Below are 13,743 nucleotides of genomic sequence, written 5' to 3' on the forward strand. Positions count from 1 at the left end.
ACGAAAATTTGAGGTCATGGACAGACAGACAGACATGGCAAGCACAATAGTGCATTTTTTCCATAAATGACAAAATGTGTTAAAAAGAAAATGTATCCAAGTAAATATTTAGAGGAAGAATTTGAATTTTTTAAGTTAGTTACATTTGGAGATTAACCAGCATTTCCCCACAGTCTATAATTTTTACAATTCTATGATCTTTTTATCCAAAATCCTATTATTAGGCATAAAATTTATGTATGTCATTAAAAAACCATTCCATATTCCACCCGCATTTGAACTCATTTGTACAGTGGTTTGATTCATTTTAACATGTAAAAAATTTCATGTCTTCTAAATTAGATTTATAAGTATCCTCTAAGTAAAATGTCAATTTTTTATCCACATCTTTCCTCCAAGTTTTGCCATGCCATTCCCCATTTAGAATAAATTCTTAGGTACAGGTAATATTTCAACATGGTAAGTAGGTATTGATGACTTGCTCCCAAACAGCATATCATTTATCATATCATTATTATCATATCACATCACATATCACATCAGCATATCATTATTTATCATATATCATAATATATTCACCATTTCAGATTTTAAACAAACAAAATCACACAGCTTACCTCTCACAAATGCTTATAAATTAATAACAATTTTAAAAAGAAAAACAATAACTCACCATAGTGGGCTGATGTAGTATCACTGCTCAACAATTCTGAAAGATCAACTATTATATCCTTAGCAAAACCTCCATTTGAGTCATTGTCATTATATACTAAATTTTCCAATTTATCCAGCAATATTTGCACTTCATTATGACTTTCAATTGCCATTTTTACAGAAAAATTGCTTCCTCAATGATTGTTGCTCATTTTATTATTTTCAGGTTAATGGAAAGCCGCTAGGAGCCACAGGACTAGAAGCTGCTAGAAGCCACTAGCAACACTTGAACCTAGCAAAGTTTGATTGGAAGGCTTCCTGCATTCTGTCACAGAGGTTCATAATTTTTTGTTATAATTTGTTCATAATTTGTTTGTTGTTCATAATTTTGTTTGTTGGCAGACACAATTGTCTGTTTGTTGTTGGTAGTCAAAGTAGGTACTAACATCATGTCATCATGTAGTTAGTAAATTAGTAGGGCACCAATACTTCAATAGTCTGATTGGTGACAGCGTGATGCTCCTCAACTTAACTAAGTAAGTTGTTGTTAAACTGGACTGATGAGAAGACGTTTCAAAGTCAAAGTACTAACATCATGAGTGAGAAAGCAGTTTGAGAATTTTGTATTTTAGCAAAAATCATAGTTATTTTTCACTTATGAAGGCACTCAATGTTGAATTGATAATCAATGTTGATAGTGTAATTTATAGACATGCATATCCACTTTACAACTGTCGACTTGGCCTTGTAAATGTACTTCAAATCAGAGCTCAAGTCAATAGTGTTCATGCATTAGCACAGCACAATGATGAGGCTCAAACATAGTGCAATTCTATAGGCAATAGGAAAGAACTTGGTCTTTTGACATTTTGAACCAATCAATGCTTCTTTACAGACCAACCCACTAACCACAGCACTGCACAACACACTAGCACCTTCCCAAAGAAAAGTTAGTTACACACTACCAAAAATGAACAAAAGGGACTTGCCAATCATGTTGTGACTTGTGAGCTCAAGCTGTGCCAGCAGCTGCGGCAGCTAGCCTCCTTAGGTGGACTGAATTGTGAATTTGAAATCAAAAGCCTTGGTTTCAAGTCCATAGGAGCCTAAATTTCCACCTAAAAATTTTTAAAATTCATGTTTCTACACGGATTTCAATGCTGTAAACATTGAGAAACTTCAAAGTATCTCACATGCAAAAAATACTTTTTGCAATGCAATACTCTCATGCAAAAATAGCAAAAATAAATTTGAATATAAACGTCACTTGAAAACTGAGCAATCCAACTTAGACCGCTGGACAAATGTTGCCAATGATCGTGAATTAGATTTTGGATTTTGATATTATGAATAATTTTGATAGTGATATTGACAGTAGGGTCAACCAGTCAACCTTCCAACATCAAAGTAGGTACCAACACCATGAGTTACAAGGTGATAGAGAAAAAAAAAGGCCTGAACTCGTGAAGCCAGTATAGCCTATAGGGAAAGAAGGTCACAAGGGTGGAACAACCAATGAAAGTCATTGCCATTTTTAAAGTTATTTATGGCATTTTGGAACCAACAGAAGCAACTAAGAAATTACACAGTTCAAATCTACACTTTTTTATTTAAATACATTTTGAAACTCCCCTAGGGCCTAGTCCCCCTGTTTCTAGAGAGGGGTTGCAAGGGGCCCATGAGCCTGAGGTCAGATTATTCATTCCAGGTTGTGAGATGGGTTTAGACTGTTAGTGTTGGTTCAAGGGCCAGGCAAACAGCTCTAGACCGGGACAAAGAACCAAAAGTACCTTCTGCGATAGAATTTCATTACGGGGTCAAATAAAGTATTGTGATTTGTGAAAAACCGTAGGCTTACCACTCTAAAAACACTGATAATTTTTCATTTCTCCTGTCTTTACTATGGAAGGATACCGTAGGCAGTACCCGCGGTAGGACGTAGACAGTACCTACTGTCTAGTGTCTACTAAGGCTACTCTGTACGTACCTACTGTCTAACCAGTTACCAGTGCAATAGCAAATGGGCAACGTAGATACTAGTCAATAGTCATACTAGTACTACTGTACTGTCTAGCCTCTAGGTACTAGCCTACTAGACTAGGTACAATCATAACAATGGTGTCATTGCCTCATTGGTGTGGTCCCAGACTCCCAGCTGGCCAGCTCCACTTTTAGTAAAGTTAATTGACGTCAAAGGCTGCCCAGGGGGCAGGGGCCAGGGACCCTGAGCCAAGCCCCAAGGGACCCACGCCCTTTTTTTTGAGTGTTTTTTATTTTTGTGAGATAGTGGCAAGTGTCACCGATTGGCGATTACTGCACTCACTCACTGATTCAGTGTTCAAACGTCTTCTCATCAGTCCAGTTTAACAACAACTTGCTTAGATAAGTTGAGGAGCGTCACCAATTGAACTACTGTGAAGTATTGGCGCCCTACTAACAACTAACGGACACCGGTAACCTATCACATTTGCGTTCGCCATGCCGTGATGCAATAAAAATAGAGCCACAGCAAAAACTAAAAAAGACACCATTATCCAGGATTTCTGAGCACATAAACAGGATTTCAGAGTTAAAGAAGCGTATAAAATATTATATCAACGAACTGTTCTGCTTATTTACATTGTATAATTTGAAAAAAGGAATAGTTATTAACTTATTACGTTATTTTGAATTTGTCACTGAAAAACTCAAAAAGGCCTAAAAGCTTGGGCATTATTACATTATTACAATTATTACTACTATAACGGTTTGGAACAAATTTCAGCTACTACTCACTTAATAAACTATAAAATTTAGACGTGCGGTATTTACGACTCCAATTGACTAAAATGATTTACGATAAGTGCTCAGGATTATTCGGTTTTAAATTGTCTCCAGCAGGCCTAATAATACTATGTACGGTATATTTTCGTAACCAACACATGAACATTCCCAAGCTTAAGATCACATTTTGAGTTTTTGAAAGGATGTAAGAGTAATAGTTTATTTATATTGATTCAAAGTTACAGGATTGTGAATTTTTTAAATGACGTCGACGCGAGCTACGTCTATTGAGCGTTCTATAAATACCAAATATTAGGCTAGACTCGTTGCCTAACGACGGCTGTTAGATCGACATAACACGCAACAGAAACTTTTCTTGAATACACTTCCAAAAACTAAAGTTCTGTAATCAATGGAGTCTTTGAAATGACAAAATCATTCAATTTAAAATTTTTAGCTTTAAGAGTAAGATCGTCATTTGTCAATATGAGGAGCATTCATTCGTCATTCCTGAGGAGCTGTAAGAAAAAATTCATTGTTTTTTTATGTAAAAGGATATTTTTCAATTAAAATAAATGCAATAATTGATTTTTGGAAATACGATGTTAAAATTAACGATCCGTATTAGAATTCATAGAATTCAATAGATGTTATGACATACGATTTCAGAATTATCTATATTTAATTCAGTTGCATGCTGGCCCACGTGATATATAGTTCTGTTCGTCTGAACTCTGAATTGCGTGTTTAGTGTGCATGATGTTTAGTGTGCGTGTGTGTGAAACTCTGCTTTGCAGCATAGTTATAATTACTTAAAGAAGTTTAGTTCATTGCGGTCAACTTAAGAGACAAATTTTCAACTAACTAATACTTTTTATAAGTCTAATTTTAATTGTTGAGTGAAAGGTGCAGACTTGCAACTTCCAAGTGATTAGGTACTTTATAGAAACTGAGCAAGTTAGCGTACGTGTTTTTAGCCTTTAAGAAGTTCATTTTTTGCCTCAAATAACGATGTTGGATCGAAAAAGTGGTCTTGGTGGATCGAAATAATATATTAACCTTCGAAATTAGAATTCCATCCTGCCTACCGAATCCCTATATTCCAAAGCTGTGTGTGACTAAATTTGGCACGTTGTGAGACTAATTACGGCCACACTTCAAAATCTACTAATAGGCTAGCCTACGTAATTCCGACATCCTTGTGTTCGAATTCCGATCGCTGTGTGAGCTGTATTGGAATATGACAGGGCTTTGAATTAGAACACTATTGAATATTGAACACTACTTAATTAGGCTTTTAATTAACAGCAATTAAGCTTTTAATTAAGAAAATTTTAATTTTTGCACACGGCTTGGAATGAGCTGTATGTGTCCAATTCAAGTTGTGTCGGAATTAGTTTTTATGTGTCTAATTCCGTTTCTTAACTTAATCATCTGACATCTATTAATTTATTTAACCACTTGAAATCAGCAAATACAAGTATACTTGAAGGATTCCTATTTCCTAATATATTCACAGACGTACCGTATTTAAAAGTCTCAAGCCATAATATTCTTTCTACACAAACAGTTTATCACTATTTGGTAGAGCAAGGTCAACTATCAACTTTGACACATTTTTTGATGATCTCACTAGGTGGCATGCACTGTCTCTCTTTGGATCTCAACATTTTCCCGCCAGATGGCCCAAACCTAGTGTTTTGGCAATAGTTTGGCGTGCAAAGGTATGACGTCACTATTTCAACCATCAACAAATGCGTGGAACTAAGACAAAGCTTAATATAAAGGAAAAACTAGAGAGGTGTTGGAATTACCCACGATGTCGGAATATACCGCGTTTACCCTATCAAGCAGAAGTTTAGTAAAAAATGTGGGTAAAAATTATCATTTCATAGGTAATTTTTCAAAATCACAGGCATAAATAGGCTGTTTAATTTATTTTTTACTGGTAAAATTGGGAATACCTAGATAATAGAAACACAAGATTTCACTATAAATCTTACATAGATGATTATCATCTATTCAAATTGCTGTTGCACACGATTAATTCTGCATGCATGCACTAACATGTACGAAGGTTATTAAACCATTCTGTTGAATGTCAGTTACTAATAAATTTGTAATATAGGAGAATTAGTATCTTCAATTTTTTCACATGACTATATTGATGTATCATTTGTTGGTATCCCTGCTACCGTCTTTGTTTACATTTTTTTGTTAGGATGGTATTCCTGATCGCAATGGAAGGAGTTTCCATGTCTCAGCTTATTGCATCAGTGATCAGTTTTGTATTTGTGGATTGAATCATAGGTAGTTTTTCATGTATTTGTTAGTGAATGTACATAGTGAAGATGTTATTCTTTGTGATTTCCATCAATAGTAACATAACTACATTACGTATTGTATTATGCACTTGAAATAAGAAATGTAGCATTATGCATTAAATTAGCACCGCACCAGTGCATTACCATTGTGTGCATTTGGGGTGGTCCATTCTAGCTTTCTAATGCTGATTGGATTCCAGTGACTGTGACGTTTGACACGTTCTGATGCTAATTGGATTCTTGTGACTGTGACGTTGCATGCGTTCTAGCAATGATTGGATTCATGTGACTGTGACATTGCACGCGTTCTAGCAATGATTGGATTCATGTGACTGTGACGTTGCACGCGTTCTAGCAATGATTGGATTTATGTGACTGTGACGTTGGACACGTTCTGTTTTTATTCCAATGAAACAGCTGTGGCAGCTTACAGAGACTTGTCAGTGATGATGATGGACTGAAAGGTGAAGTATGCTGGGTTGCTGGCCTTTCCAGATTTGTAGGTCATGCTTTCTGATTTGCTATGTTTACCAGTTAATATATTACCCCTCTGGAATTCCACACTTCATCTTAATAAGATGAAGACAATAGAAAATAAACTGATTCTAAAAAATCTCTGGTTGTCCATTATGTCTGCAGCCTGCAAAATGAAATGACAATCTGACAAACTACAGATTTTTTAGAATCAGTACATTTTTAATTCCCTCATTTACTCAAGATTTAAATCAATTTCTTATTTATGATAATGCTAGTATCCATGATACTTTATTAAATTACTGGTCTACTTATGGGACTCAAAAATGAATTTGGGGGAAAGTCTAAAAAACTTTTTGCTGCTATGTATAATGCCTGGAAGGCATAGTGCAATTCTATAGGTAATATAAAATAATAACATGGTCTGATGACCTTTTGAACTAATCAATGCTTCTTTAGGGACTGCTACACCACAGCACAACACACCAGCACCTTCCCAAACAAAAGAAAGTTACTCACTAAAATGACTAAATGAACAAAAGAGGTGGGCCAGTCATGTCGGCAGCAAGCTGCAGCTGCTGCTACTAGCTTTGTTAGGTGGACTGAATTTTTAATTTGAAAGTAAAAGACCTGGACAAAATTTGGTTTTAAGTCCATAGGACCCTACATTTTAGCCTAAATATATAAAAAATTTAGGTTTCTGCATGGATTTCACTGCTGTTAGCATAGAGAAACTTCAAATTATCTCTCGTGCAAGGAGACTAGTATGAGGGGAATTCACATGACATGAGTTATCATGTTTTACTTGAAAATTTTCATCTCAGGTGATGAATTTCACTTGTAACAAAGCTTGGAAATATGGGGATACTACTTTCATGACAAATTAGTAGCATGACTCATGCTAGCTCTATACATCTGCAATTAATATCATTAGACTTTTGTAAACCATACATTCGATTGGACTGAGTGGACCTATTGGTTCTGAAAGAGGTTTTGAGCAAGATACCTAGCCAAATTATAATTTAGTTAACAAGTATACTATCAAACAAGGTAATAAGAGATAGATGTGGTAAATCAGGAAGTCCTCCAACATTTTGTAGAACTGTTATAGCAACTAAACTAATTGAAATATTGCAAAACTATAAATAGTATTGTAAAGTTCAATATTTTTCCTATCTGTGTAGCATAAAACAAGTTAATAAATCATACATTCTCTACCTCCTTGAAAAAACTATGAAAAGTGAGCTTTTTTACAAGTAGGTACCTCTGTTAAGGTCTGTAGCAAAAAATATTTGCCGTATTAAAAAATTTTACTTGCATAAAAGTTGCACACAGGTGTTGGCTTAAAAACGTGACTTACAGAATTTGCTTAGCTCATCCCTAAAAAAATGGTCATTTCTGCAAGACGGACTAATAAGGGACACCCCTCCCTGGATAATAAGGAACACCCCTCCTGGAGTAATAAAGGACCTCCCTCCTGGGGTAATAAGGGACTCCCCTCCCGGGGTAATAAGGGACTCCCCTCCCTGGGTAATAAGAGACTCCCCTCCCAGGGTAATAAGAGACTCCCCTCCCAGGGTAATAAGGGACTCCCCTCCCAGGGTAATAAGGGACTCCCCTCCCTGGGTAATAAGAGACTCCCCTCCCGGGTAATAAGNGAAAAATGTTTGAAATCGTCCCGAGTAGCCCCGGTTGACAGTACTCAAAAAGTTCTTGCCTCAGAAAAATTGTGTTGATGGCTCTTGAAGTACCATAAGATAATCTACAAACGCAATAAAGATATATATTTTATAAATTCACTATGTGACTATTTGTATCACAAAAAGGTAAATGCTGTAAATAGTCAAAGTCACCCCTGTTATATTTTAAGTCAAAACCAAGTTATGCTGAATGTGACTGAAGTTTTAATGCGTTTGCTTATGTGCAGGTCAACATGCAACCCAGGGAGAGAAGGAACGGCTGAAGGCAATGGTTGAAATTGTATATAAACATTCATCAAAACATGGATTAGAAGCCAAGCAAATGAAGCTTCTTACACACAGAATTGTAACTGAATTTGATACATACGGTAATTGATTTCATCATGAAGCATAATTGAATTTATGTTTTATGGAAGTAGTCTGTATCTTTATTATTGATATTGCTTCAAAGTGTACATAGTTCATACTTTGAATATTTATCAACAATTTGTGACCTATAAGTGACAGTGTGCTATACTACTGAGTTGTAGAGTAATTAGTTGGAATTAATTAAATTTAATTTTATTTCTCAGATATTTTTACCAGTGTTTGTATACATTAACATGTTAAATTTGTTATCTCCAATGGACTGTAACTGTTTCAGGTGTGAGCATCAGGCGTAGACTTTTGTACAGCTTTATTTCTACTGTGTGTAGAAATACAGTACAGTCTACAGTGTTTGTATACATTAACATGTTGAATTTGTTATCTCCAATGGACTGTAACTGTTTCAGGTGTGAGCATCAGGCGTAGACTTTTGTACAGCTTTATTTCTACAAAGGCTGAGAGTTTTCCACATGAAATTATACCATGCGTTCTTTGCACCATCTATCCAATTGCCTTGGAAAAGCCAGTTAGTAATGATAAATTTTACAGGAAGATTTACTAATAAATAATACCTAGTAAGTGTAGTATATTCTGAAATATAACTTTCCTCATCATGCTTGAACATTTTCCTGCTTAGAATATTCAACATGATATATCCATGAATAAAAGATACATGATAAGCAATAGCTAATTTATAGCATCAATTATTGTAACATGACTACAAATTTCTCTATAAATTATAGTCTCTATAAATTCTCTATAAATTCTCTATAAATATTGTAACAAGACTATAAATTTCTCTATAAATTATAGTCTCCATAAATTCTCTATAAATTCTCTATAAATTCTCTATAAATATTGTAACAAGACTATAAATTTCTCACTCAGAGAGGAATTGGGTCCTGGGCTATCACTGTGCTGGGATGGCTCTCTGCTCTGCTGCGGTATGATGTCCTCGACACTGAGAACATCCGTCTGCGGTTATGTTATGTTCCTTGTTTTTATCTACTTGGTAACTTCAAACTTGTAAGTCATCATTGAGATCAACTGTATAATGTGTACTAGTAACCCCAGCATTTGTGTTCTCAAGCACTCGTCTCAAATTATGTGCCTTGCTGTACTAATAAATTGAGTTGTTAAACTATTCTACTGAATTTATTCTCTGTTGCATTTTTCACTGTTGTGATTTAAACTAAATATTTCCTTCTCTGGCCAAGCAAATGCTTCACCATTAAACTATGTTGCCTTAAATTTGATGTATATATTTGTGCAGGCTCGTCTATGTGCTGACATAGTTTACAAGCTAACCAGACGTATTGATGTCACGCCAATTCGAGTGAAATTTCTACTCAAGATCAAGAATAAAACTGGTCTAACATCTCCCATAACTAAGTTGTTAAGGTAAATGTCACAGTCAAGTTGCATTCATGACTTTTTTCAAGTAATGTTATTACATACTATTAAAGCCGTATTTTGATACGGCTTTAAAATTTTGAGGGGTAGGAATTGTAGGTTTTACCACTCCAGCTTGCTTTTACCTCCATTTTTTTTAACGGTAATAATAGTGATTTCAGCGTTTATTAGGCCATAGGCCTGTTCTCAATTCTTAACATCACAGTAATTCTTATTTAATTGCATTTTCAATTCTTAAAAAGCAATCAATTGCTGTGTGAGAATGTTTGCTTATAAGTTTCTCCTATATTGTTATTGTAATCATGTTTGATGTAAATGAAGGTCAGTTACAAAATATTTTTTGATCCTAACACCCGATACAATATAAGGGTACCCACACAGTGAAAGCAGGTTGCCAGCGTGCTGGTTACCTGCTGAGGCTGGCGCCTGAAATTGAAATAAAAAGGCCTGGCGCTGGCCTATTCGTACAGGTTTTCACCTTGAACACTTACATTATTATCCTATGTTCATTCTTGTGGCAGGTTGGAGCAGGTTGCCCTGCGCGGGCAAACCTGCTTTCACTGTGTGGGTACCCAAAGGCTGTATGTTGTGTGAGGTAACTATAGCATTTAATAATGTGATCATTTGGCAGATTGTACAGCACCATGCGCCCAGATCTTATTTTAGTCAACGATGATGGCATGGTGATGCCTCCTAAAATTGTCACCAACCGTTTGATGGCTCCAGGCCTTGATGCCTTCATAAGAAGACACGCGGCAGCGCACCAAGACCAAGAGGAATATGGAGATGATCTCTGGTCCTCTGCTTACAAGAGACAGAAAGTTAATTTTCACTTGAGAGATTCTGCCATACCAGTTCCTAAGGTAATACATACATTCTCGGAGGTATTGAAGAAACATAGTGGTATGTTATTTACCTGTAAATATAATTAATAATATTTATCAATTTTGGGCATTATTGCACTATTTATTTATTTTCCATTGAGACTTAAGTATTGCCACTAATACGTTTATTAAATTTGCATCCATGTCTATTTCTTATGACAAGTCAGTGTAATTTATTAACATGACTTCACAATGGCATATGTTCTACTACACTGATATGATCAATGCAAGTTCAGTTTAGTGTTTTAAACCATGAGATGCATGTTTCAAACCTTACAGCACAAGATAAATTTAATTATTAAACATATCTTATGGTCAGGTTGTACAGCCCATGAGATGTATGTTTCAAACCTTACAGCAGAAGATAAATTTAATTATTATATCTTATGGTCAGGTTGTACAGCACTCCAGAACATTAGAAGAGAAGCAGTCAAAGCGCATGAACGTGATGCAGTGCACCAGAGTACGGCAGCTGGTATCAGCCATACCCAGTTCAGACTCGTGGATTTGGCCTAATAATCCTGCCTCAATGCTGAGACGCCCTCTTCTGTTGCTGTGGTTTAAACCTCACAGCCGCCGCGACACAGTCATGCTAGAGTCTTGGCTTGATGTTGCTCTCTCTTCAGGTAAGAAATTATGTTTCTATGGCATATCTCTTATAAGCACTATAGGTCTTTTATAAGCATAAACGAGTGAAGCGACTTCGGGAGCACTAATTAAGAATCTTGAACTAAAATTCACCGACTGTTTATGAAGTTAAGAAAATTTTAGCAACTTCCTTCTTGTTTGAGAGTTGGATTTTTTATGTCATTGAGCTCCGTTTCTTGTTGAAGTTAAGTAGTTTAGGATTTTGTTGCACTCAACATTGAAATTCAAAACTAGTTGATAATAGTGAATTTTTTCTTAGGTTTAGTTCTCTTGATTCTGGTCTAACTTTGTGCATGTGTGTTTATGTGTCTTTGTGTTTATGCATCACAGGGTTGCACGTTTCTTAAGTTGTATGCACCCCGGGGTTGCCTGTTTCTTTAGATTGTATGCACCACAGGGTTGCATGTTTCTTTAGTTGTATGCACCCCGGGGTTGCATGATTCTTTAGTTGTTATGCACCCCGGGGTTGTACGTTTCTTTAGTTGTATGCACCCTGGGGTTGCATGTTTCTTTAGTTTGTATGCACCCCGGGGTTGCACGTTTCCTTAGTTTGTATGCACCCCGGGGTTGCACATTACTTTAGATTGTATGCACCCCCNGGCTGTGAGAGGTTAGGTCTGAGCGGCTGTGAGAGGTTAGGTCTGAGTGGCTGTGAGAGGTTAGGTCTGAGTGGCTGTGAGAGGTTAGGTCTGAGTGGCTGTGAGAGGTCAGGTCTGAGTGGCTGTGAGAGGTCAGGTCTGAGTGGCTGTGAGAGGTTAGGTCTGAGTGGCTGTGAGAGGTTAGGTCTGATGGCTGTGAGACGGGACATTGGCTGCCGGGTTAGTCTGCTTGTAGTAAGTAACTAGTAAAGTAGCCAGTCGTGTCCCGCCAGCCTTAGTGGGAGGTTAGGCGTAGACGAACCTCCCACTAGCGATCTCGTGCCCCTACGCTAGTTTTTGTGGTTCTTGCTCTGAAAGTTTCATCAAATAGTTACTTAATTTCATAAAAAGCAATTTCATCAAATAGTGTTGCTTTTAAGGTGTTCTTTTCTGAAATAAAATGCAAGTTTATCCGTATAAACTTGAGCTTTAATGAACTATCAAGCGCAATAAAATAGGTACCAGCGATTGAAATTTTATCCAAATCAGTGTTTTTTTCCAAGATAGTTGGTAGTAAAGCTCGAACATTCTGAAAAAGATTGAAGTTTGCGGCGAACATCCGGTGACATTTTTTCTGGTGTCAGAAGGGAAGGACTAGGTAGCCCTACCTGTGATTCTGATAATTTTTTATAGACTAGTGAACATTTATGTTTTTATTTGTTCATGCGATGTCTCAGAATAGATCGACATATGCCGACATGAATCCTCCGTATCACATCGATCCAACAGTTAAAAGTGTGAGTATTTCGGAATTTTTCGTTCGTTTGAGCTACACGCCGCTCATTCTTTTGGTCCTTTTCTTTGGTTGGTAATTTTTTCCTTTGGTCATTTTTTTGGTTGGTGAACAACAGTGAAGCGTGGTTGATTGCGCTGAGATCCTTCTAAATTGGCGATGCGCAGCGCTGTTTAATTGCCATGTGTTCGAATCAATTGGACTATGATACAGTGAAGCAGAACCTACTACTACCTAGTCTCATTGTTTATTCCTCGTGATATTTTACCTACTGGCAAGATAACTGCGTTTATGACTACGATGAGACAGCCTGGTGAAACTTTTCATGTGTTCGCGATGCGACCGACCAGACATAGCAAGTCCATTTGGAGAAATAGGTGAAAGGTATAAATTTATCATTTGCAAGCTGATGGAGAGTTTGCCGGACGAAGTGAGAGCACAGGTGACGGTGCAGATTTTCAACATGCGTCAGCGTAACCCTATGTTAGACACAGCTGCACAGATAGTTTCTGCCTTGAAGCCAGTCATTCGTCGTGTGCCGCCGTGTGTTCCTGTGTGAAGTTTAGAATTGCAGCATACGGGCTACCATTTTGAAGAAGCGGACTGTCAGTAACGGGAGAAGCGGACAGTCAGTAACGGGAGCTATACCGAAATTTAGGGCCTGCTTTGAATGAGTTGAAGTGGGGCATTTTGCATGCAATTGCTCGGAGTGTCGGCAAGCGAAATTTTCACTTTAAGAAGTCGGACCGCAGATGTGTTCATTCTTCCTTGAATACAAGAAAGCACTTCAGAACAAATATAATTAATTTATTCGGTTGCAAAAACATATCAACTCACTTTTTAATAGAGTAGATTGTTCGAAAGATCCAAAATTCTTGAAAATTATGAAGTTCCTGGTAGTAGCACAAAAGCCAGCCGACCTATAGCGATCGAAGTCACTTACACAGTACACACTGAGAACCGTGAGCGGTGAGACTATATGTTTGAATCAGTGTGATGTTGCAAAGCCGCTGCCCACAGAGTTGTGCGTCATCCGTTGCGTTCAAGTTATGGTTGTTCCATGAGCTATACCGCGAGCGTGAACGTAGCTCTCAGGAAGTTAGCTTGCTGCTCGTGATTCGTAAACTTTCCGGCTGAGATTCCGCG

At 37.0% G+C, this 13,743-nt stretch overlaps 1 protein-coding gene across 1 annotated transcript; it reads left to right on the forward strand.

The window, feature by feature from the left end:
• The first annotated feature begins 8,689 nt into the window (after nt 1-8,689).
• Nucleotides 8,690-11,573, forward strand: LOC125179326. The gene is made up of 6 exons (XM_047884973.1): nt 8,690-8,807; nt 9,170-9,307; nt 9,555-9,682; nt 10,326-10,557; nt 10,973-11,204; nt 11,557-11,573. The coding sequence occupies exons 4-6, from the start codon at nt 10,339-10,341 to the stop codon at nt 11,571-11,573; spliced, it is 468 nt and encodes a 155-aa protein (XP_047740929.1). The 5' UTR covers nt 8,690-8,807; nt 9,170-9,307; nt 9,555-9,682; nt 10,326-10,338.
• The last annotated feature ends 2,170 nt before the right edge of the window (nt 11,574-13,743 follow it).

Source organism: Hyalella azteca, unplaced genomic scaffold (genome assembly GCF_000764305.2).
Source record: "Hyalella azteca isolate HAZT.00-mixed unplaced genomic scaffold, Hazt_2.0.2 contig16642, whole genome shotgun sequence".
Classification (NCBI taxonomy): domain Eukaryota; kingdom Metazoa; phylum Arthropoda; class Malacostraca; order Amphipoda; family Hyalellidae; genus Hyalella; species Hyalella azteca.